The 25,073-nt window shown below is 36.2% G+C and overlaps 2 protein-coding genes across 6 annotated transcripts; one reads left to right on the top strand and one right to left on the bottom strand.

The window, feature by feature from the left end:
• The first annotated feature begins 48 nt into the window (after nt 1-48).
• Nucleotides 49-23,150, top strand: LOC122002620. 5 transcript variants are annotated; one of them, XM_042557849.1, is made up of 15 exons: nt 49-302; nt 437-551; nt 731-1,859; nt 1,930-2,773; nt 4,336-4,834; nt 5,755-5,906; nt 5,986-9,450; nt 9,540-9,749; nt 12,630-12,830; nt 12,945-13,145; nt 15,393-15,551; nt 16,944-17,297; nt 20,484-20,925; nt 21,774-21,864; nt 22,694-23,150. In XM_042557849.1, the coding sequence occupies exons 2-15, from the start codon at nt 506-508 to the stop codon at nt 22,932-22,934; spliced, it is 8,034 nt and encodes a 2,677-aa protein (XP_042413783.1). In that variant the 5' UTR covers nt 49-302; nt 437-505; the 3' UTR covers nt 22,935-23,150. The 5 variants fall into 5 exon arrangements, with proteins under 5 accessions (XP_042413783.1, XP_042413784.1, XP_042413782.1 ...); XM_042557850.1 differs by having other exon boundaries at nt 49-551; nt 737-1,859; XM_042557848.1 differs by having other exon boundaries at nt 49-551.
• LOC122002622 (6-phosphogluconate dehydrogenase, decarboxylating 1, chloroplastic-like) lies at nt 23,143-24,916 on the bottom strand. Its single transcript, XM_042557853.1, has one exon. The coding sequence runs from the start codon at nt 24,803-24,805 to the stop codon at nt 23,315-23,317; it is 1,491 nt and encodes a 496-aa protein (XP_042413787.1). The 5' UTR covers nt 24,806-24,916; the 3' UTR covers nt 23,143-23,314.
• Between the last annotated feature and the right edge of the window lie 157 nt (nt 24,917-25,073).

Below are 25,073 nucleotides of genomic sequence, written 5' to 3'. Positions count from 1 at the left end.
GGTAAAATCATAAAAGCAAGGCGTTTTTTTTTTCAGTCAATTGAAGAATCAAAACCCTCAAGTGGATTCCCTTAAAACCCTTCGCGGCCGGTTGCTCGCCAGACATGCCGCCGATCACAAGGCAGCCGGACGCCTAGCGGACCCGGATTGCAACAGTGCGCTCGCCGCCGACCCTGCCTCCACCTCAACCTAGCCGACGTCTTCGAAGCGGTGCGCTTGCTCCCGTTCGCCATCCTTCGCAATTGCAAGCTTCCGATTTCAGAGGGGGAAAATTGGCTGTTCCGCCGGATTCCGCTTGTTAGGTAAATAGGGGAAGGGGAGTACGGCAGCTGGCTTGGAAAACGTGCTTATCCGCAGATTTCAAATCTTGGCGCCTAACACTGCTTTAGTTTTTCCACCCTTGAAATCTGCCTTTTTCATTCGCTTCTTCACCCAGCTCGTGCTCGGCCAAAGGTGGAAGCTTTCAGCTTCTGTCGCTTTCGTGGTTTGCGTGGATCACATTTAGATGGAAGATGGTGATGATATTTCCCCTGGCGGCGACCTCCCACAAGGTTTTTTTTTTTTTTTTATTCTTAAGGCCGCTCGATTGCTATCATGACGAGACCTGCGTTTTTTTCTTTCATAAAAAACGTTCCTTTTGATATTGAGTTTTTTGTTTTTTTTGAGTTGCTCTTTTGTGTTATCGATTGGTATTTTCCATAAAATTTGATCGTTTGGATCTTCTTTGAAGGAGAAGAGAAACTTATGGACGGAGAAGACTATATTGAAGAAGAGGACAACGTAATTGTAGAGGGGGAACCTAGAAAAGAATTGTCAAGTTCGTACAGAATAAAAATTATTGAGATTTTGAGAAACTTACATTCTCCAGAGATAAAAATTTATTCAGATGCCTCCAGGAAGTTCATTAGTTTGTTGAGAGGGGAAGTAGGTGGAGGGATCCTACGTGAATACATTCAGTTGTCTCCACAATGCTCAGAAATCGTGGAAGCTTGGAGGATTCATCAAGGAAAACCTGGGATGGTGCATATATTGTCGTTAGTTTCTGTGATTTTTAACCACTCTGAAGGGAAGTCTCAGACTAATGGATTAGGTAGGAATCTTGATAAATTTGCATGGTTGATAATTGACACCAAAATGAGTGATATTTATGCTGAACTTGATTGTAATGAATCAAGACGCCAGATGACAGCTCTGGACCTTTTGGCTTCAATAGTTAGGCGTGGTGGACGATATGCTTCTGAGGTTGCCAAAAATTTTGATTTTAAGCTGCAAGTTCTTTTTAAGATATCAGGACTACAAAAGAAAGGTAGGGAGGAGAGGCATGGCTTAAGACGGTCCATTAGGAGGGCATTTGTTGGCTTTTTGATGTCATTTATTGAAGTTGGGAATCCTAGGCTAGTGAAGCGGGTTTTGCAGCAGGGGGAGTTGTATTCCGCAGTGCTTCGTGGACTTGCAAGTGATGAGACTGAGACTATTACGTATGTCATCACCACACTGCAGAACAAGGTCCTTTCTGAAGATTCACTAGTTCCACCCTCTCTCCGGAGTGTTATATTTGGGAGCATCGCCTTAGAGCAGTTGTGCCACATTTCAGGAAATTCAATGGCAGGCCGTGCTGCCGAGCTTGCACATGAGATTTTGGTGACGGCATGCACTGATCCATGCAATGGTTTGATGCCTGGTTTAAAAATGAAGGGGAATGTGAAAAGGCTGCTTGAGTTGATGAGGAAGTTGAAGGCGACAGAGGTTGGTTGCCATCGAGATTTATTATTGGCTATTTCCACCAAGAGTCAATCCTTGGCTGCAGCTTACATGGATGCTTTTCCCTACAATGTTGAGCCTCGGCCATTGCCTTCATGGTCAGTTACATTTTCATAAATTAATTTTGTCTCCTTTATTATTCCACTCTTTATAATATGGTTATTACAGGTTTACTGCTGTATCCGTTGCAGCTGATGTCATTTCTTCTGTAGATACGGAAGCTAGTGCCTTGTCACTTGCTAATGCTGTTGAAAATCTGCCATCTACAGTCAGTGATCAGTTGCAAAACATCTTTAAGAACATCATTCCCCGAGTCTGCAATCGATCATTAGTAAATAAAGGATTGCTTCATGCTGACATTCTTGTTAAGCATGGTTCTCTCAGACTAATTATGGAATCACTTAAATCACTAAAAGTTCTTGTCACAACAGTAGATAATGCTTTGAAAAATCATCTTCATGAGAAAACAGTCAATTCACATGGCAAAGAGATTGTTGAACTGCATGGTCCTCCAGGGTTTAGTTGCTTTCTAAGAGTGGATAAGTTTGTGGATGATGGAGCTTTGTCCCCTGATAATGTAGGAACTACAAAATGGATGTCTCTAAGGCAACGCATACTGGATGAGATAAGAGGGTCGCTGCCTGATCCTCAAGTTTTGCTCAAGTTGTTGTCTTCACTAAGTTACAAACATTCGGCAAAGCACTCAAAAAGCTTAAAGAGAACCAATACCATGGCTGAAGTTTCAGGAAAGAGATTGAAGTCTAATATCACTATAGAGAATGATGATATTGTTATTGGCGGAATTAATATTTCACCTTTGGCTGAGCTTGTTAAATATGAAAATGAAGTTAATCATGAAGTCACCATCTCTGAGTTGGGCAGGGACAAAGATCCTAAAGCAATAGTAGCTGAGATATGGAAATTAAATAAAGAGAATTTGGTCACAAGCGAAGAAGTGGATGAACAAGATTATTTTTATGCAAGGCTGCTTGATGTCATTGCACTCTATATGGTAATTCTGTGACTTACTTTTCATTTTGCTTCAATAACATAACTCTAATGCATGAATATAAATAAAACTTAAACTAGAAGAATTTGTTTCCTTTAGAGTGGGTACCATTCTCAAGATAGAGTTAGACTATTAGAATACAGCATATCATGTTTAGTTGATTGATTCTTGCAATTTTAAACTTAATTATAACATTTGACTCTGTTCGTCTGTATAAATACTTCTACTTTCATGCAGTTGTTTTTCAGTGTGATCATATTATTTCCAGATTAATCACACCTTAGTACCAGATTATTTTAACCGAGCTTTGTTTGGGAGCTCTGAATTGTTAAGGGATGCTAGTTGATGATAGCCATTGTCATGTTAAATCTTGCCATTTGACCAAGCATTTGGTTCCAGAACAAAGAATGTAGAAAGAAAACACGTTCTCTTACAGTGTAGAAAAATTTGAGAATGGAAATAATGGAGTCAAGTGAAACATAAATATTTAATGTGCAATTAAGAAAACCATGATGTAATTTTACAATCATTTATAAGTTTGATGCTTTTGAATCAATAGTTTGGCACACTTCCTAATTGGTTATGAATTATGGTTTTAACACTAGGAACTTTTAGGTTACATTTGGTAGGGTGTAATCTGCCTTGTAATGTAATCAGGATTACATTACAAGGCTGATTATTTTGTTTGTTTTAACTTTAAACCTGTAATGTAATGTAATCTCGATTACAAAAGGTAGTGAAGTTTTGTAATCTGGGTTACAAAGCAAATACTATGTAATCCGATTACATTACGAGGTCACTGTTTAATCAAAAATTGAATGCCGAATATACCCTTAGTTAGCCTACCGACCGTTGCCTGCTCACCAGCCGCCGTCGCCACTGCTCACCGGTCGTCGGTCGGACACAAGCTTCGACAGAGGTGCGGCGGCTATCGGTAGAAGTCGCAGGATATTTTTGTCATTTTATAATAATATGAATTACATTCCTTATAAAAAATAATGGATACCAAACAAAAGAATGTAATCATCCCTGTAATCAAAGATTACATACATTATATTACCAAACGTAGTAATGTAATCAAAATTACATTACATTACATTATAAATTTAATTACATTACAAGTTAGATTACATTACATTCAACCAAACGTAGCCTTAGTTTTAAAATGGTTCAGAACAGGTTATGAGCTCAATTTCTTGCTTTCCTTAATCATTTCACCATATTATTTGCTTAAAAGTTAGCCTCTTTGTGCATAATTTGTCTTGCACCTCATTGGGTTCAATATAAAGCCTAACTCAAACCTGGGATAAAAGAGATGCTATTCCTAGTCTTAAAATATTTGTAACTGAAGCTATTGAAATGGTGACCCAATTAATGGTCGACAATTTTTAAGAATTGTGGAATCTTTTGTTCAGTTCTATTTATTGTGAAAGGAAGATCTAGAAGTTCTTTTGGTTTTTTGTTGAACAAGGATTGTTGTATTTGTTTTACATTTTTTTTCAAGAGACTTAAAATTTTCTTTTGAGGCAGTTGCTTTAATAATGATTTGAAATGACTACTTGCAGTGGATTTTGCCAAGTGCTTTTGAAGGTTCTTTTGACTTTTTCAAAATTCTGCCAAGTAATATTTTAAGTCTTCCTATAGCACAACAACAATCTCTATTGTATTTGCTGGTAGAGTCAATTGGACAATCTCCAGGAAGTAGTGCTTCAGCCAGAATTCCAGATTTTATGTACAAACACTTGCAACCTTTAATTAATCTCTTGATATATTCACCATCTAAAGAAATTAAAGATTTAGCATATATACTGGCAAAATCATCCCTCATCAGCACCGGGGCATTCGACCAGAATATTTCAGAAGTTGATGCCTGGATGATCTCCTTACCTGGCTTTAGCCGAGCATCATATTCTTCCGTGGACAACAAAAGAGCAGAAGCATTTCGTAGCTTATATTCAGTTGTCATTTCATTTCTTTGTGATGCTGTTTCAACCGTGGGAAATAGTCTATACAAATATCTTGACCAAATGCACAAGCTTATCTCTAATCTTGAAATTTTTCACGGTAAAATTTTTAACCCTTAAATTATCTTGTTTGTTCATCTTGACCTTTCAACCAAGTGGCTGTTAAGGCCATTAGATATTGTGTCTACACATACTTTTATGCTTTGTGAATTGTGATTCTCATCTCCTGTTTTTCCCATCCTATCCTCTATTATTGTATACAATTTTTGTGGTTGGTGATCTTGATTATGCTATATTTCACATAGCCTACGTTGAATATTGGGATGTCATGTGTAGTTTTGCTTCAGCATACTTCTGCCTTGAAAATATTTAAGTTAAAGATTTCAGTTTTCAAGGTGAGGAAACTTGTTTGTGAAGTATTAGATTACAAAAGAAATCATCCCCTATGCTAACTTGGAAAGGAACTCTTTTGGGTCAAAGTTTTTTTTTTCTTTCTTGTATTCACACTTTGATTAAAATTATGAATTAATGGTAGCTATTTATACTGAGAATATTTTATAAAATAATTATACTCCATTCAATTGTATACTTGGTAGGAACATGAAAAATATAGATTGGGCCCTTTGGCAACAACTTTAGATTTCCAGCATTTTGTCTCTTGCAATTTGTGTGAACATGGTATGTACTTTTTGTAAAGTATCTGTATTGTCTCATGCCTCTAAATGACACAAATTCTTGACAACTGTGATTAATATTGGCTCATCTTTCTTAACTCTGAGCTGTTTGCTTTTGTTTATGTGCTAAAAGTTGTGCTGTAATGGTTACTTCTACTCCATTTGGCATGAAATAGTTTGGAACTTTTTGGTACCTATGAAATAATTTACATGCTTTTTCTTTATGACTTCTGTGATGAGCTTGACCTTTTTCGGTATGACTTTCATTTTTTCTCTTTTCTGTTATATTTATTGAGCTCATTTTCTTGCTCAAACTGGCCTTGATCGCCACTTTAATTTCTTGTAGATGATTCCCCTGGATTTAGCCCTTTGATTATTTGCATCTTTCAAAAGTGCTTGAGGTTGCTCGAATCAGATACGGGAACCTTCAAGTTATATGAGAGATCTGTTGTTTCATTGTATGTGTCTAACACCCTAAAATTGATTTTAGAATCACAGGTATACAGTCTTTGCTACCCTCTCAAAAATTTTCGTATCTTATGTTTGATGAATATGACATTCATGTAATATTTGATAGGTAGACATGAAAATATTGCCTGGTCTTATAAATTCAATATTGAATGAGAAATTTGTGGATGATTCAAAGAATTCACTATGTGAATGGAGGCCACTGAAGAATCTATTTCATTTCTCCCAAGATCTTTTAAACCAGAAAGGATTTACTTTGTACTCCATGCCAGAGATTACAACAGAAGGACTTGACTCTTTCCAATTTATTCATTCCAAAATGAAGGAACTTGCAGATCGGCAGCAAGATGAAGTAGCCTTTGCACTTTTATCTTCAATCATATGTGCTCCGGTTGAGGATCTCCTAAAAAATCTTCATTTCCTTTTCACAATTGCCCCACTGCAATTTAATTCTCTTGTCCAATTCCTGTCATATCTACTCTTTATTGAGCCAAAGTTTCTTGTTGAAGCTATTAATTTGTGGCCAAGTATGTTTCTTTCTTGTCAGAATAAGATTGAGGATGTAATGGCAGCACATGACTGCAAAGGTGATTGCAGCCATTCGCTATTTATAGATGATTATTTGGCTGGTATAACATTATTCTCAGATGCTGCTGTTTCCAAAAATTCAGTTGCTAGTGCATTGTCTTCATTTTTAAGGCATGCTCCTTTTTGTGCACTAGTTTCTTCATTTGTTTGCTTGGGCAGCTACGGGAAGTACTCAATCAGAATGTTAGAAATAGTGCACTCTCCCTTATTTATAGATCTGCTTAAAGATAAGATAGCCAAAGGTTCAATTGATGACTTGGTTTTATTTCTTGGATGTGTACTCTTTTGGGCTCACCATATACGGTTATTTTATAAGGCTGAGCCATCTGATGTTCTTGAAGAACTCTTCCAAGTGTGCTTCACTCTTGTAGAGTGCATCTTTGAGCATATTCTGGCAGATTCCTCAGCTGCAGTCAAATCCTTTGATGTGGAAGGATCTTCATTAACTAAAAATATTATAGATGCTGTTCAGCTCTTTCTCAACCACCCACTTATTTCATGGTCTATATCAGATCCAATATGCTATAGCAAAGATGTTGGAAATGATAAGCTGCTAGATGCTACCAAATCTTTTGATTCTCTTGTAATTTACTCAAAGCAAAATTTTCACAAAATGGACAGTCTTGTGTTGCAACGTTTAACTAAGGTTTTTGAAAACTTCTTGTCTTTGATGAGTCGAGATCAGCGTTCCTCCCAAAGCCATGTATTTGTTGAATCTGTTCTTGAGGTTTGTAGGGGCCTAATTCAGAAGACAGCCTTCTTGTTCAGGGAAAAGTTTGATGTCTGTGTTGATAGAAGTTGTATGATTGGGCTTCTTCCTCACTTCTATATCTTTTACTCCATGATGAACTTCTGTTCTCCTTTTGATGTTCTTGAACTTGCTAACTGGATGTTTTCAAAGATAGATACCAGAGCTTCTAGCTGCAGTTCAGAGGTTCTTGTGTCTCTTCATTTCTGTATGTATATTGCTGATAGTGCATTGGATTTGCTATACAGTTATATGAAACAGAGGAATGGCGCACCTGAATCATATGGGTTTCATCGAGTGGATGAGAAAAGTTTTAATGTTGCCATTCTTCAGAAGGTTTACTGCAATATCATTGATTTGGTATTATGCTTTAATATGAAAACTGCAACTACTTGCCTTCTGAAAGCTGTTTATATTGTGTACAATCAGAAGTCTTCATATGTTCACCCTACTTCTCTTCCATTGTACATGCTATTTTCTAGGATGATCAGCCATAGTCCAATGAATTTGGTTATCTGCTGCCTAAATTCCATAAGCAAGGTTAAGGGAATGATATTGTCGTTGCTTATGGAAGTAAGTCCTTTGTTCATGCATCTCTTTGGACAGATATTCTTGGGCATTTTGAGCAAGAGTACATCTGTTTGTGATTTCCTAAATTTAGATGGTGAATGGTCACAAAGGACTAAGGTGGTTAACCGGAACTGCAACTTTTGGCTTTCTGAGGATGATTTTATTCTTCTACTTCCAGCTGCTTTGTCATATGTCACCTCACATTTAAAGGATCTTAGATCTAATGAAATTCTGATATTCTACTCTAAAATTCTTTTGGAAAACTTTTCAAATTGGAAGAGCTATGTGTCTGGCATTATTTTAATGGAAAAATCCTCTCCTGATTACCTACTCACATCATCTGAACATTTTGATAGATATTTGAATAATTCTCTTCTTGGAACAGCACTCACTATGTTGCACTACTTTTTCACTTCAAATGGGAATTTAGTTGGGAAGAAGCAACGCCTGCAAATATTTAATTCTCTTTACTCAAATTCCTTTGAGCTACTTGATGATAACCTCAAAGAACTAAGCAGTTGTTCTTATGAGGAATCCTTGAAGATCATTATTGATATTTTTGCCAAGATATCATTTACAAGGATGTTGCTATCACCTGTGGAAACTTTGTCACAATGTGTGGAATCAGAAACCAGAGCATCCGGTGAGAAGACTCAGAAAAAGGATTCTGAAAGATTGAATCGTGCCAAGTTGAGGTTTATGACTATATTGGTTAGTTCATTGGATCAGATTGTCAGCATATTTCCTCTTAAGAATGGTAGCTATTCCAATTCCTGTGTCCCTGTTAGTTATAGTATTCACTGCTACATGGAACATTATATTTTGAAAAACATCATTGAATTGGCCATTGAAATGAGGAACTATCTTTCTCAGATACCTTCTGTTCCGTCTCTAGATCACTTTATCAGATCTTGCCTCCTATATAGGTTTGAGGATCCTGCTACTTTAAAAGCAATTCGTTGCTTTCTAGCTGCACTACCTGAAAAGACATTTTCTTCATCTGAAATTCTTGGGCTTTTGCTTGGACACTCTAAGTTTGTTTCTACAATTCTCTCAAGTGAGAGTTTTGCTGATTCATCTGCTTCAATGGCTAATGAGCAGTCACTCCCAAGTGTTCTGAAATTTCTTGATGTCTCTACTAATGTCCATGAATCTGCTAAATTCATGGTCAAAAGAAGCTCTGATAGAGACCAAAGAAGGTTAGAATTGATTAAGTTGGTCAGAGTTTTGTATCATTTTGAGCTTAGAACCTGCAATGTGAAACCTGAAATCAGTGTCAGGGATTCAAGGGAGTTATTTATTCTTCTTTTATCTTCTTACGGGGCAACTTTAAGTAAAACTGATTTGGAAATACTCAGTCTGATCCACGAGATTGAATCAATTGAAGGAACTAAATATGACAAAATTGCTGAGATGGATTATTTGTGGGGTAATTCTGTCTTGAAAATAAGAAAAGAAGTTGTGCATGATGGCCAATCCTCTTTAGCCATGACATCTTATTGTGAATTGGCTGAAGATCAACGCAAAATGCTATTCAGAGAGAATATGCCAGTTGATATGATCAATTGTGTGATGACAGTTTTGAATTTATGTCATGATGGGTCTCAATTAACTACTTCAGTGTCGATAGAAAATCTTCTTCAGGATAAATTCATTGATGTGATCGAGGTAATTCCAGCTTTCCTATAATTATTTTTTGTTTTTTCATAAAATTTACTTGTCACAAAGTTCCCTTAAATCCTCCTCCTTGTACGCAGCAACCTACATCATGTGACTCAATTCTAGGATATGATCCTGCTTTCATATTGCGGTTCTCACTCCATTGCCTTGTGATAGGGTTCATTGAACCCATTGAGTTTTCTCAGCTAGGCCTGCTTGCTGTCGCTTTTGTAAGCATATCTTCTGTAGATGAAGAGTTGCGGAAATTGGGGTACGAAGTCCTTGGAAGATATAAATTATCACTTGAGGTATAGAGATGTTACTATAGAAGCATACTTTTCTGAACTACTAAATATGACTTTTATTTTTTTTCTTTGTCTATTGATGTGGTGCCATATCTAATAAAATATATTATCACCTACAACCTTCGTTGATCTTCTTATCAGTCTCCTTGTAGTTCCACTGAAATATCTACTTATGAATTAGGCTATGTGAAATTACATTTGTGACTCAATGATACTTATTTGACATTTAGCTCTGACATGCAAGTAACACCTGTCCCAGGCTGTGTCTATGTATGTTTTTTATCTAAGGTTTGGTTGGATAATTTCATGTTCCAGTCTTTTGCCTATTTATCTCCAAAATGTCTTTTATATGTTGGTAATCTGCATTTCCCTAGCAATTGATGATTATTTAAACATAATTTTCACTTTCTTGGCATTATTAAGGTTATTAAATCCTTTGTGTTGTGTTTTTATGGACTTTTATGCAGCCCTCTATGTACACCATCTTAAGTTACATTGTATTATCAGACTAGCCTATTTATCAATCTCAAAGTCTTATAAACTGCAAGCTATTTTTTCTCTAGAAACCGATTTAACACTTAATGTTAGAAATAATGGGTAAAATTTATTAGTCCGATAGCTAGTTCTTTTATTTAGTTAGACCTAGAGCTAGAGGCTATATTTACATGAATTTAATCTCCTTGAGGAAATAATAATACAAAGTTTACTTCTCAAGTTGGTATCGGAGCAAGATTTCCTCCTTTCTATGCCATTGCTATCTTCTCTCTCGTATTCACTCCTATCCCTTATTCATTGCCCTTGTTTCACATGGCAATATGAAGTTTCATCCTGCCTTGTTTCACTTAAACATTCTAGTTTCTCATACCTAGTTCCATTGCCTTGAGATTACTCCTCTCTCCCCTTAGTCGCCTTCGCTCTACCCCTTGGATAGTTAAAAATCCCTTGTCTGGATGACGATCCCTTTCCTTCCTTCCTTGGATCAATAATCCCCCCTTATAGTCGCCAATTTGTGATCCCACCATAGTTTAATAGTCCTTTTATCTTCGTAGATAACAAATCTCCTCCAACTATATGTTGATCACTCCCTCTAAGATCACATGCCATGCTCAACCACTACCTGTTCTATAATGCTTAAGCCCAATTAATTTGTTAGTTCATCTAAGCTTATAAAGCTTCTTTATTAGTCTAGAACTCCCATGAGGGCCTAAACTTACACGCTCATTCTCTAAAGCTTGCTGTTTCTATCAAGTTTGAAAGTACAACTCAGTTGATTATCTCTAACTGACAATAGAAGAGCCTCAATGGTGGCTGCAGCATCATGTAGACATCCTCTGCAGCACCACCATGCCTAAGATTAAGTCTGATATGATCTCGAGGTCATATGTCAATCCATCAAATTATGTCGCCTACCTCTTTAGTACTTAAGGATACAACAATACAAGTTGCACATGTGGTGTTCATGGGTATATGTAATTACTATGAAAGATATTGATATGAAAAAGTATTAATATACATGTAATAAAATATATTAATCAACACATCCAATTCATACTTTTGCAGAAAATGTTAATGAAATAATAATTGCTTGGTCTAGTGGTAAGTGAACTAGATGAGAGAACTTTTGGCCAAAGTTGCATTCGTATGGTTGTGTGCTCATTATTCTCAGAGTATTTTGATAGTCAGCCGCGCAGGCTAATTCCAATGATGATGAGTTGTTAATCCAAGGGTACAACTTCAGAAGATGCATATGTTTAAGTTTAGTGCAGATACTTATCCTAATCCTTCCAGCCTAAGAGCATATCAGAATGCCATGTCAAAGATCCATTAAAATTGAGGACTTTGCAGAATCACCTTTGTGGTTTTATAATCCACACTAGTCAGCAGTGTTTGTACCAAGCACATGGAATTTAAATTAGAATCTGCGAATGCTTTAGTAAGAAGCTACTAATTGGGTAAAGTAGTTCTCTATAAATTTGGAATCTAACAGATTGTGGGTGTTCCTTATGTAAGAGAAACAATTATTTTTCTCCTTCTCCAAGGAAATGTCAAGAAAGAATTGATGCCCTCATTTTCTCAACAAAGCAAAGCCAGGCACATTTATTTGGGACCTCACTTCAGTTCTACTTTTATTTATTTTTTTGTATTCATTCTCCTTTTGTCCATTCTCTACTCATTTCCTTATTTAATTTGCATAGAAAGGATCTATGTTTTGTTAGCATTAAGTCTTTCGGAATTTCATTTCATAAACTGGTTGGGTTATGTTGGAGGTTGAACTAAAATGGAGGACTTTCATAGAGAAGTTGCTGGGATGGAAAGATTATTTGAGTTGCCATTTAAGATTTGTTCACGGTGATTCATGGTCTTGGAATTCTTTTCATCTCAATGCTAGTTGATTTTTTTTGGTCTCGATAACTACCATACCAATGTCGAAAAAAGTTTCAATAAATTGCAAAAGCATTATTTTGCATCCATATGTTGGGAACTGCCTGTGATGTGGACCAATGTCTTGATCATTCTGCCAACTAAAATTTTGGTTTCCATCTCTAAAACTACCCATCATTCTGTGATTATTGTGATAGGTGTACCTAAATATCTGTGAGCAAGATTGTTTTATAGAAATATAGAACATTTTGATAAAACCATAAAACATCAGAGAAAAGTCAAATATAGTTGCTGGAGAAGAGATTTCTAGAATTAGTTAGTGAAGCATGTTACTATGGTCAATTTACATGCTATAGGTAGGTATCGCAAAGACTAGACAATAAATCATGTTCTTATCATCTTCCAACTGTTAACAGATGAAGTGTTTCTTAAAATATAAAAATTGGTTTTTTCTTTAGCTTCTCATTGTAAGTATTCCTAGTAACATGCTGTTATATGCAGAATTCTCGAAATAAAGACCTACTGCAGCTCCAACTTCTCTTAACATATTTCCAGAATGGTATAACACAACCATGGGAAAGGGTGCCTTCAATTTTCACTATTTTTGCTGCAGAAGCTTCTTTCATGCTCATAGACAACAGGCAGAATCATTTCTTTACTATAAGCAGGTTCTTAATGCATTCACCTAAAATGGATTTTAAGGTAATTATTTTCTAATCCTGTATATTTTTTATCGTATAAAGTCTGAATTTACTTACATTTTACATGACTACGGGATTTGACTCACTGTGCACAACTTTTTCTTTATGGTTGTAGAGTGTTCCTTTGTTTCACACAACATTCAAAAGTACTGATTCCAACAAATTGGAGCACATTTGGATCCTTCAACTTTTATATGCAGGAATCAATTCAATTGATGATGCTAAAATATATAGGAGAAACAAACTTCTAGAATTCTTGCTAAGTTTTCATGCCTCATCGATGTCAAATTCTCAATCTAGTTTCCTAATTCTTCAGGTATTTTATCTCTGGATGTTATGCTTTTCTTATTTTCCTTTACCTTTTATCCCCAATATTAGTTGTTGAATGGGAAGAGTAATGCTTTGATAAAAAACCATAGTATTCTAGGTTCTTTTAGAGGTATTAGAGTATTAGTAGACTCAAATGTATTTGTTTTTTACTCAATTTAATTGATGGCAATTTCAAAATCTAGTTCTCATTCTTCAGGTATTTTCTTTCTGGATATTATGGCAGTGAACTGTTTTCTTGTTTTCCTTTACCCAAAGGTTTTATCTCCATTATTTTTTGTTGAATGTGAAAAGAATAATGCTTTGATAAAAAAAACCATGGCTAATAATAGACTCATTGTATTGGTTTCTTGATTTAATGGAGAAAGTTGTTAAATTCTACAAGTTCATACCGAGGTATGATTTAAATGATACAATTAGGGATCTTCTACTGGTGTAGATTGTTGTTGGCTTTGATTTTAAGCCTTTTGAGTCTTGAACATATCTAAATATTTGGTTAGAGATGGAATGCATCATCATCTCTGATGAGTTTTAACTAATGTAGTTTATAAGAGATAAAAAGTAAAAATTAGTTCAGTTTATCATATAAGTGATCCTAGTTGGATCCTGCACAAGAACAGAAAATAATTTGGGATTCTTGTGCCTAAGATTATGATTATACAATTTAATTTATTTATCATATCCTATAGATTTTCTTTTCAATCATAAGTTTATTTAGGTATAGGAATGTAGGAATTTCATATTTGGCTGAAAACTATTATCTATAAACTGAGAACATAAATTAGTAAATTAATATTGTTTTGTTCAGGAAAATTTTCACGACCTGTTTTCAGTTCCTAGAAATAGAAAAATATGAAAATTTACATCAAAATATTCTCATAATTTTTATGTGAAAATAAAAAGTTCTCAAAATTTTTGATTTTTCTATTTTCAATTTTCATTTTGATCAATTTTTCATATTTTTATTGCTACCTGTTTTCTAGAAATTGAGAATAGAAACCAAAAAATGAAATTTTTCCTAAACCAAAACACAACCTAAAAAAGCTAAAAATTTCCATGAACCAAATGCAACGTGGTTAGATCATTTTCATCTTTGTTTTCTATTTTTTTTCCTTTCCTTCTCTAATAACAAAAATGATTTTTCTCTGTCCGGTGATTTCTTTGTAATGAGATCCAAAAATATGAAAAAATGAAAATGGAGAACTAATAAAAATTTTATGAAATTTCATCTCCTTTTCTTGAAAGAGTAAAAAATAATGCCCACTGAAATGCTAATACATTTATAGATTAGTTTTCGGTATTATATAAGTAACATTCCTGTATCATAAAATATATATTATATTATATAAGTAATATTGTAATTATATATGGTTTGCTAATTATTTATAATTACTATATATAATTAACAAAGTATAAAAATATTAATTCTAATAGAATAAAATATATAATGTTATTTAATGATATTATATCTACAATGATATTATATCTAATAATATAAATAATTAAAATTATATATCTCATAAAATTATATTATATTCCATCATGTTATATTATAGTATTTTAATATTTAATACGATACTAAGTAATATATGATAACATAATAATGTACAATAGTTTGTAATATTTGTAAATCATATTATATCAATATAGTGAAGTATTTTGTTGTATTATTATCATACTAGTATATATTATTTATAAATTATATTATGCTAATATAGCAAAATACTTTATTGTATTATTATTATTATACAAAAGGATTTTGCTAATAGTATTTCTACATTATACCATTAATGATCAACCAAGCAAGTTTTTATATTTTTTTGTCTCCATGAATACTAGTGCTTGTCTGTTATACCAAACAAGTTTCCAAAGTTTTAAATTCTGGAAAAAAGTTATCATTTTTTTCTTTTCATGTGTCTGCTGAGAAATTTTGGTGAACCAAAAAGGCCCAAAGGAGTCGTATCTACTCCTAGTGCTAATGTAACAAACTAAACTTTTGACTTCTATGCAGAATTATAGTCTATCGATCATATGCCCTGATAAGCATTTTTTCACATGCATAACTTTCTAGCATCTTTTAGTCTAACTGTCAGCTTGCGAGTCATTTTCATTCCATTGGTGTTTGCTGAGAGACAAGATTGTTGAGTTTCTTGAGTGCAGTGCAAATTGGTTTCTGTTTTCTCTAAAATTACGATGAAACATAATGGTTTAACCAGATTGTAATCCTATGTCACAGATTATACAGAAATCAACAAAGTTACCTATGCTAGCTGAATATATGGTGAAGGAATGTGGTTTGCTCTCGTGGTTATTTTCTGTTATAACATATTTCGGTGAAAAGCTGCATGCAGAAGAGAGGCAATTTTCATTAACTGTCATGGAGTTGATTTTGAAGGTACTAGTTACTTCCAGAGCATTGCCTACTGCTCCCAGTTGGATCTTATTCAATTCATTATTTTAGATGAAGCATTATAATTAGTATGGATTTGAGTATAATAATAGGGGACTGCTTTTGTCTAAGAATAGGACTTATTCCACATTTGTTTTACAGGAAGAGTTTAATCCAATTGTTGAATCCATTATTCTGACACCGATTGGTGTCAAGTTGAAAGAACTAAAGTTGGTTCTTGATGCAAACATAATGTTTCTAGTAGCTTGAATATTAATAGGTTTTGCATTTCCAAAAATAGTTTCCCAAATGAAATCTTCATTTTGGTGGAGAAAGCGAAGTTAAAAAGAATGTGTAATGGTTCATGTACCATCCAAGTTAGATGTACACACCCATGCACAACACATGTGTATACTACTTGACAAGTTAATTCATGCTGAATATTTATCATGAAATGTTATTGAATTGAATGTGCTAGAGTGTTTGGTGTTTGCTATTATTGGTGTCTTGATGTGGAGTTGTTCGTCAATATATATTGTCTTATAGGATCCGTATCCTGAACAGTGCTTTGTTTCTTGATCTTTAAGAGCTATAATTCTTTTAGTGAAGTTATCTAGTTTATGCTCAATCATCTAGTTCAGTGGTCCACTTACGATTCAGCACGTCATTTTATTAGACTTGCCTGCAAATCCAGGGGATACGTCAACGTCATTCCGTAGGTCTTCCTAACTCGCATTCAATGGCGAGCCTTAACAAGTGCATGTATGGAGATAGTTAAATCAAACATCTTAGGGAACATATCCATAAATTAGCATATCCACTATCTAGTACATAATCAAGGTGCAAATGCTTGCTGTTTTAATTGATGTCCTTTTACATTCTTTTTCTGTCATCCATTTCAGGCTTTTTGATACTTGATGTTCTTTTGGAATAGTGTTATGCTGATCTTCTTCCCCATCCTTTCCTAATCCCTTGTTTGAAAACTTCATGTCTGTTTTATGGAATCTCTTATTCTCTAGAAAGTAACACTCAATTATCAAATTATGTACTAAATTTTAGTTAACTTCATTATTCTGAACGGACACTCATGCTTTGTAGTTGTAATAATTGAATCTCTATAAAGTAACAGTTTCAGTCATCAAAGGCCAGGGAATTTGTCACTCCCTTTTTTTTATATAGTAACATAATTCCCACAAAGATAGCTATTATTCTAACTGTTGTTGATGTTGCAGAAATTACTTCCATGTAAAGGAAGTCATGCTGTCATTCTATCTATATATGTTGCTGCCCAAGTGACATGACTTCTGTTCCAAATATATATCAGATGAAATGTGGTTTTGTGTGTAAATGTTCTTGTTGTTTTGATAATCTCAATTTGTTGTATTTTTCTGGTTTTAGGCAGTGAATGATGTGGTTTCTATCACATCAATTTCTGAATGGCTTCAAGATTGTGCCCTCGAACAATTATCAGAACTTTCATCTTATTTACATCATTTATTCGTGAATGACATTAAGTTGCTGAAGGAAAATGTTTCATTGGTACGCTTGATCTTGCATGTGGTGATATCAACATTCAATATATCTCAGAAAAGGGCGATAAACCAACCAAAATTCACCATTTCACTTGAGGGCTTATTTAATTTATACTTATCCATCAATACTGAGTTCAGTAAAACGGAGTGTGCAATGGCTAATGAACTTGGATTGACTGCTATGCTTATGAGCAGTCCATTGCCAGTTGTATCTACGTTGGTATGTCTCTCTTCATCTGTATGCACAGCTATATAGTTAACTATTTTCCTTTCTGTGTTTTCATGCCATGTTCTTGCACTATCATTACAATAATCTTTTTTCATCTGTTTTTTTTTTTCTGTTCTCTTGATTGGCTTTGCCCATTCATAACATATCTATGTTTCTATGGATTTCAGAAGATAAATATATAACTTCACCACAACATTTATGGAGTATATTCAAGTTATTCACGACAATCTGCAACTTTAATCTAGTTCCATGAAGTTTGTTATTGAATTATAGCAATCATTAATGGTTTGGTTGGTTTACCATCAAAAAAAGTAAAGTGATTGTATTTTTGTTGTATTATATTGTTTTACCACAACATTAATAGAATTGATTCAAGTTATTCTTGGAGATATTAAACTTTACTCTAGATTCATGAAGTTTGATATTGAATTATGGCAATCATTAATGGTTTGGTTGATATTTACCATCAAATGTATTAAGAGATTGAATTTTTGTTATATTAGATTGTTTTATCAGGGTTTGGATTTTTTCTTGATGTGGTTTCATACTTTCATTAACAGCAAAGTCAAACTGCAGGGGCGGAGTAGGGGTTAGTGTAGGAAATTAAAACTTTCAACAAAATATTACTGAACAAGGTCTGATTGTTGATGATCTTAGTGGTGGGTATGCCATACCCTCCTTCCCAGGGCCAATCTTCGGAAATATAACCTTAATGTAAACAATTATAGACATGACATCATACCCAAGAATCGCAATGACTCTTGAATTCTGCAGTTGACTCAAGCTTATGAATTCGAGGTAGTTTAAAAATACCAAGAATATGAACATAAATATAAACAAAGCTTAGCAATGTAGGTGTGTCATTAACACTGTTAATGAAGTGTCAAATCATCATCAGCAAATGCAACAACACAAGCACAACATCTCTTCCATGACAACAATATCATCCACAGTGCAATTATCAACACTAATTAGTAAATCATATTTCAAACCACAACGTAACTAATAATATTCAGGATTGCGTTACATAATAATTATTATGTAACTACCACAGAGCACAATCTTAATTATCAATATTCACAAGTCCATAATAGTTCCAACAACAATGCAATTGCAACTCAACCACAAAATGCAACTGCAACCACAATCATAGTATAAATATCTACATCAGCAAAGATACACTATGCAATCCTTAATGTAGTGCATGCATGTAAATATACTCTACATTTGAATACAACAAAATGTCCACAATATAGCTAGCAAGTAGATCTACATTTGAGTCACCAGTGTATGTATAATAACACATACTCTTCAACCAGATGGGACTGCAATAATAATCACAAGGTGGCTACTGAAATTACATTGTCAGTAGCTATATTATCCTCAATTTTGCTATACAATTGACATAAAAAATGCAACTGTATCAAGTCTCATGATGTAACTAGCAACATCGCTGAGCATACAACTGCAACAGTTCATAACAGTAGTACTATCACCTATAAGTACACTATCACATGTCTGCAATGCAACAGAACACCACTATGTATAACCAAAATATGAAAATTGACACCACAACTTGCAGGACTCCATACTTTTTCATGTGATTAGCCTCCAATAGATACTTATCTACAAAATGAAATCAGCAACCACACTGTAACCATCGCCACCACTAATTCCACTGCTACATCATTCTTAACTGTAATGCCACCACAAATATTAATATGTGGTCAAATATATTAATTGCAGTATAGTTACATACATCCTAGTGTGTACAACCACTAACTGCAAAACATACATCCATATGTGCTTAACCACACTAACTGCTATATAAGTACAGACGTTTATGTATGCAACCACACTAATTGCAATGCAGCTATAGACATCGTTGTGTACAACCTCACCAAATGCAATGTAGCTACAAACATTTAATTGTAGAATCATGCGTACAACTGTGTTGCTATTGACATTCAAATTTGTACAATTATACTGATGATAATGTAGCTACTACCATTCTTAATGCTTGATAACACTGTCGACCATGTGGCTACTATCACCCACGAATAGTACTGTCATGCGAGCCATCATATGAACAACCTTATGACACGTAGTACATAGGAGCATACATGTGAATTCTTGGGTTTTCCCTCTATGCTCTGACTACCTATCAAACATTGTACCTTGTCACCCAAACACAAGATGACTATTGAACAATCACTACAGTTCGAACGTGATGGATCTAACATCTCACAATCATTGACATTTAATTGAGGTTGACAACCAATTCAAGCCTTGCAAGTGTCATCCAAGTCCATATATGTATCATTAATGAGACCATAGGTCGTGTCATTCAGTAGGTTATCCTTCATGATATTATGCAAACATCTGCTTCCTACCAAGCTACTAATAAGTATATTACCGACTAGAACACTAAGTGCATCAAATAACCAAATCATCTATCAATTATCCTGATGAATCATACATCTGCCATAATCTACTACACATACATGCCACGTATAATTGACAGTAGGTTCTGTACCATGTCTAATAAATCATACTATGAATGATCACTCCATAGTAAATGCTAACTGTCGGCGTACATTCATTTGATATCATGTTTACATTAATTAAGATCATAAACTACACATTTATGTAAATTATTGATAATCAGTAACATTATGGTATGAACAAAGAGAAATAAGAGCACAAGGTAATAAAGCATGCTAAGTAGAATGAACAAGGCATGGCTTAAAATCTCTTACCGCATCGGGGCAGTACTGTTGAAATGTATTGTTCCAATAAATTATCAAAATTTGATACATAATCTATCTTGTGATATTGTGTCAATCATGTCAATGAGTATCATGTCATACTTGTAGGTTTCTGTTTCTTTTCAGATAGCTCAGCCATGCTGTCAGTACTGTTGTGCCTAATTCTGTGAGAAGCACACAAAATAATGAATATATTTAGTCTCTATTATGTATGGTAAGCTGGTGGTAGCCTGACAGCTTAGTACTTTTTGGTTGTTAGTTACCATGTCAGAAGGTTGTAAGGTTGTGAAACTTAGCTCACGCTTTGTGGTTCTTTAACCTGTTTTGTAAAAGCAGGTTTATGTAACTAAATTATTGCAATTATTTACCATTCCATTGACTTGATTTCTCTTTTGACTTTGAATGGCAGGATAAGGCCAGACTAGTGAAACTTACTGGTTGGGCAATTTCAGCTTCTTTACAATCATCATCTAGTAAGGGATGCCTGTTCAAAGAATTTTATCCTCCTTTTTTAGTTGCGCACAAAGTAAAACAAGAAGATGAACCTCTTATATCAAAGCTGCTGCGATGGGTTGTGGCTTCAGTAATTCTGGGCACAATCTCAAATGAATTTTACAACAAAAAAACAGATTTCTGTTTTGGGTTATCAAGTTGTACAACTCTGGAATCTGCACTCGAATTTTTTACTACCAGAGAGGGTAATATTGGAGAGGAAGAATTGTTTGCTAGTGAGGCATTAGCTTTTACGATACTGTATCTTCAACAGCTTCTTGGAAGGAGCTGTATGGATCTTCCTTCAGTGATATTTTCATTATGTTTATTACTTATTTCTGAAGGGTCCAGTAAAACTGGTATGCACGCATTTCTCTCCTCTGCGGTTTCTTTATTTGCAGTTGCAATATGATGATCTATGTTGAGTGTACTTTGTGTTCATCAAAGTAGAATGCTCGATTGCTTTTACAGTTTTACCACAGAGATGTTGCTTACAGCCTGATATACTGGTTTTGAGCAGGACATTACTGCTTTTGACTTTGTATGATTATATTTAACTGCTGAGTTCTTGCATTTACATTTTTTTTCATCATATATTTTTGTTTTTTAGCTATCAACTTGATATTTGCTTTTGTTGAATATTACATTAAATAAATAGACCTCGATTACTACCTTTCTCCTTTACCTTTTTTCTAATTTAGGAAAGTTATTTGGGAAACTTCTATTGCATTATTTTCATGGTTAAAGAGTTAGCCACCAATAAGTCATTTGTTATTGTAATTAGCTTTAGTCTAAATTTTCACAAATATCAGGTTTTTGACCTAGTAAGTATGGCTTGAACCCTAGGAATGTAGCATATTTATTTATCACTATTGTAGTTTTGCATGGAATGTCAATTTTAATAAAGGTAGATCCGCTACCTTAACCTTTGTACAAGAAGTTGGTTTTTCTGGTTCTAATCTCCTGAGGTGTGTGTATATATTTGTAACAATTTCACTGAAGAGTAAATTAGAATAATTTTATTTTGAACAATAGATTTGCTATCAACTATGACAAGATCCAGATGAAGGCACTCCTGGTGTTTGTTATTTTTGTTGTATTAGCAAACTTTTTGTTCATCATCTTGATTGTCATTTGATTATTCTGTCCTAATTTTTACATTGCATTATGATGATTTGCGGGACTTAAATTTTTTATTGTTCTATAGGTAAGGACTATTTAGACGAGAATCACAGTCAGATTGTCTCACTATGCTCAAAGATTCGTTGCCCTCTGGAGGTTCATCCCGCTTGGAGATGGTATGGAGTTTACATTATTTTTGAGCTGTTGTGATATTTAAACATGTGTGGACTATCTTCTCTTCATTTCCATTGTCTAAGCTAACATAAGTATTCGGATGGCACCATAGTGTTCGTAACCTTGTAGTAACCTAGGTCAAGTTTTTTTTTTTTTTGATAATCTAAGTATCCAGCTCTTCGCAGAAATAGTTAGGTTTTGTGTCTAATGGTAGAAGACGTTAATTTTTGAATTGGACAGTGTAAAGGAACTCTGCATTGGATCAGTAAGTGCAAGATGGTCAAACTGTGGTAGCGATCCTTACCTATCTAAGACCATAGTCCATGGCAGCCAATAATTTGAGTGACAAGCCCTAGGTTATGCTTATGAGAGAGACCGCTCTTCTAGTCTAAATGACCAGTTTAGTAGCTTCCTATTGTCATTAAATAGCTGCTGAAGGGACTTTCATCAAACTAAACAATGAGATGGAGAATTTGTCATTTGTCCTGTCAAGAACATATTCCACTGGAACCCCGAATGCATTGTTTAGGAACTTTTCAAACAATTCTGCTTTTGGAATATTTTTAATGTTCAATTCATGCGGTCTAGGTTTGCGGGCATTTAGGTCTCATTTGTGGAAGATAAATTATTCAGTCTTTCAAGGACCAAATGCTTTGCCCGACAACCTCTTGATTCATTCTTTTGATTATAGTAGAACACTCCTGATTGCTGCCGCTTAATTCGAACAATTACCTTCCCCTTATTGTCTTTGCTCATCTTGAAATGAAATTTTTTACTCCATTGCATTACTGACTAGTTTGTGCATACCAACTTAACCCTGAGTACACACAGGTCCTTTGCTCAGCCATGGCGGGATGATGCCGCATCAAACCGAACAGAGATAGAAAAAGTATCAAACCGAACAGAGATAGAAAAAATAGAAGAAGAACAAGCTTGTCAAAGTCTTCTCATTATCTTCTCAACTGCCCTCAATGGGAAACAATCTGGTTTTCCAGTTCTCTCACACGAAGACCTGGAGCGGTCTGGGCTGTTCCAATGGGAGCGAGATATCGCCAGCAGAATGCGAGAGTGACTAAACAATGAGGTACTCTAACTTATGTTCCCTTGGCCTTCCGTTGTTCTCATACTAGAATTGAAGTGTGGTAGGTGACTCCTCAAAGCTCATCTTTGTACCCCAAGCAATAGGCACAATTTTGTTTACTTAGAGAGAAGATATGTAGCGGATAACAAATGTAAGCACCCATGTTTTTCAAGGCAAGAACGAACATAAGGCATCAACAGAACCAAATTGCAGTAGCAAACCAAATAACATTGTCCGAGTAAAACCCACAATGCTGGATACAACAATCATGATTAAAAATATGGCCTCAGAGGGCGGATTCAAAGGCTGAAAATTTATTAGAAGGCTGACTAGAATTGGAAAAACCAACAATGAAACTTAGCTAAATCCCCTTAGCTACGGATTCCAGTGCCGGCCCTACCCTGCCTCGCGATCTTAGACCACTCGGTGTGGAAAGATCCTGGGCGGTCGACCCGTTCGTAGGTGTGCGCCCCAAAATAGTCTCTTTGTGCCTGCACCAAGTTTGCAGGCAGCCTTGCCCGACGATAAGTGTCAAAGTAAGCGAGGCTGGCGCACATACCTGGGGTGCTGATCCCCGCCTCGATCGCAAGTCCGACGACCCTCCTCCAAGCTGCCTGTCGCTGTACCATCTCCTTTGCGAACTCTGGATCGACGATCAGGTTTGCAAGTCCTCGGTTCCGCTCATAAGCCTTCTTAATCCTGTCCAAGAATCGGGCCCTTATGATGCACCCGCCTTTCCAAATTCTCGCTAGCTCCCCGAGATTAAGGTTCCAACCCTTCTCCGCGCTCTTAGATTTGAGCAAGTTCATTCCTTGGGCATAGCTACAGATCTTGGAAGCGTAGAGGGCCTGTCGTACATCATCAATCAGACGTTTTTTATCCACAGATCGGAATGTGGCGAAGTCAGCGCTGCTTATTCCGGCTTGTTCTAGAGTCTTGGCGGCAGCCTCCCTCTCTTCCTTGAGGCCACTGAGGTACCTAGAGTCGAGTGAGGCGGCTATGGTCGGGGCGGCAATTGAGAGCTCAGCTGCCTGCTGGACTGTCCATTTGCCAGTACCCTTCATCCCGGTTTTGTCCAAGATCTTGTCGACAAGCTCCCCGTCCCCATGCTCATCGCGGACTCCAAAGATGTCGGCAGTGATCTCGATGAGGAAGCTTTCGAGCTCCCCACGGTTCCATTCGGCGAAGGTCTCAGCGAGCTCAGCATTCGACAACCCGCCGACGATCCTGAGTACGTCGTAGGCCTCCGAGATGAGCTGCATGTCACCGTACTCAATCCCGTTGTGGACCATCTTGACGAAGTTTCCGGCACCGCCCTCCCCGACGAAGGTGACACAGGGACCGTCATCGACCTGGGCGGCTACACGGGTGAGGATATTCTCGATGTTGTCGTAAGCCTGGTGAGATCCACCCGGCATGAGGGAGGGACCGTTGCGGGCGCCGTCCTCGCCCCCGGAGACGCCCATACCAAGGTAGAGCAAGCCTCGGGCAGAGGCCTCGCGGATACGGCGCTCGGTGTTCTCGTACCACTCGTTACCTCCGTCGATGATGGCGTCGCCGGGCTCCAGGTAGCGGGAGAGCGTGTCGATGGTCTGATCGACGGGGGCGCCGGCCTTGACGAGGATGACGATGGAGCGGGGGCGACTGATGGACAGCACGAAGTCCTGCGGCGAGCGGTGGCCGAAGAGGGGCAGCCCGCCCTCGGAGGCAGCGCGAGCGACGGTCTCGTCGACCTTGGCGACGGTGCGGTTGTAGACGGAGATGGGGAAGCCCTTCTCGGCGATGTTGAGGGCCAGGTTCTGGCCCATCACCGCCAGGCCCGCGAGCCCGATCCGCGAGAGCATCGCCGATTCCACTGCCATCCGCTCTTAGTCGCCGCCGCTCGAACTTAGGGCTAGGGTTCGGGACGAAGACTAGCAAGAAGACAGAGAGCAGAGAAGAAGAGGGGGAGGGCTTAAAATAAATAGGGAAGCCGAAGGAAAGCGTTAGGTTGGTTTGGGCGGATTCGTCGAAGCAACGGAAGAGGAGAATAGGATTATTATTAATTTAGATTAGGTCATTATATTTATTATTATTTATTTTTTAAAATATTAAAATAAATTATTAAAATAAATATAAAATTTTATATCC

The sequence above is a fragment of the Zingiber officinale genome, chromosome 7A (assembly GCF_018446385.1).
Source record: "Zingiber officinale cultivar Zhangliang chromosome 7A, Zo_v1.1, whole genome shotgun sequence".
Classification (NCBI taxonomy): domain Eukaryota; kingdom Viridiplantae; phylum Streptophyta; class Magnoliopsida; order Zingiberales; family Zingiberaceae; genus Zingiber; species Zingiber officinale.
This window is presented reverse-complemented; position numbering and strand designations above follow the sequence as displayed.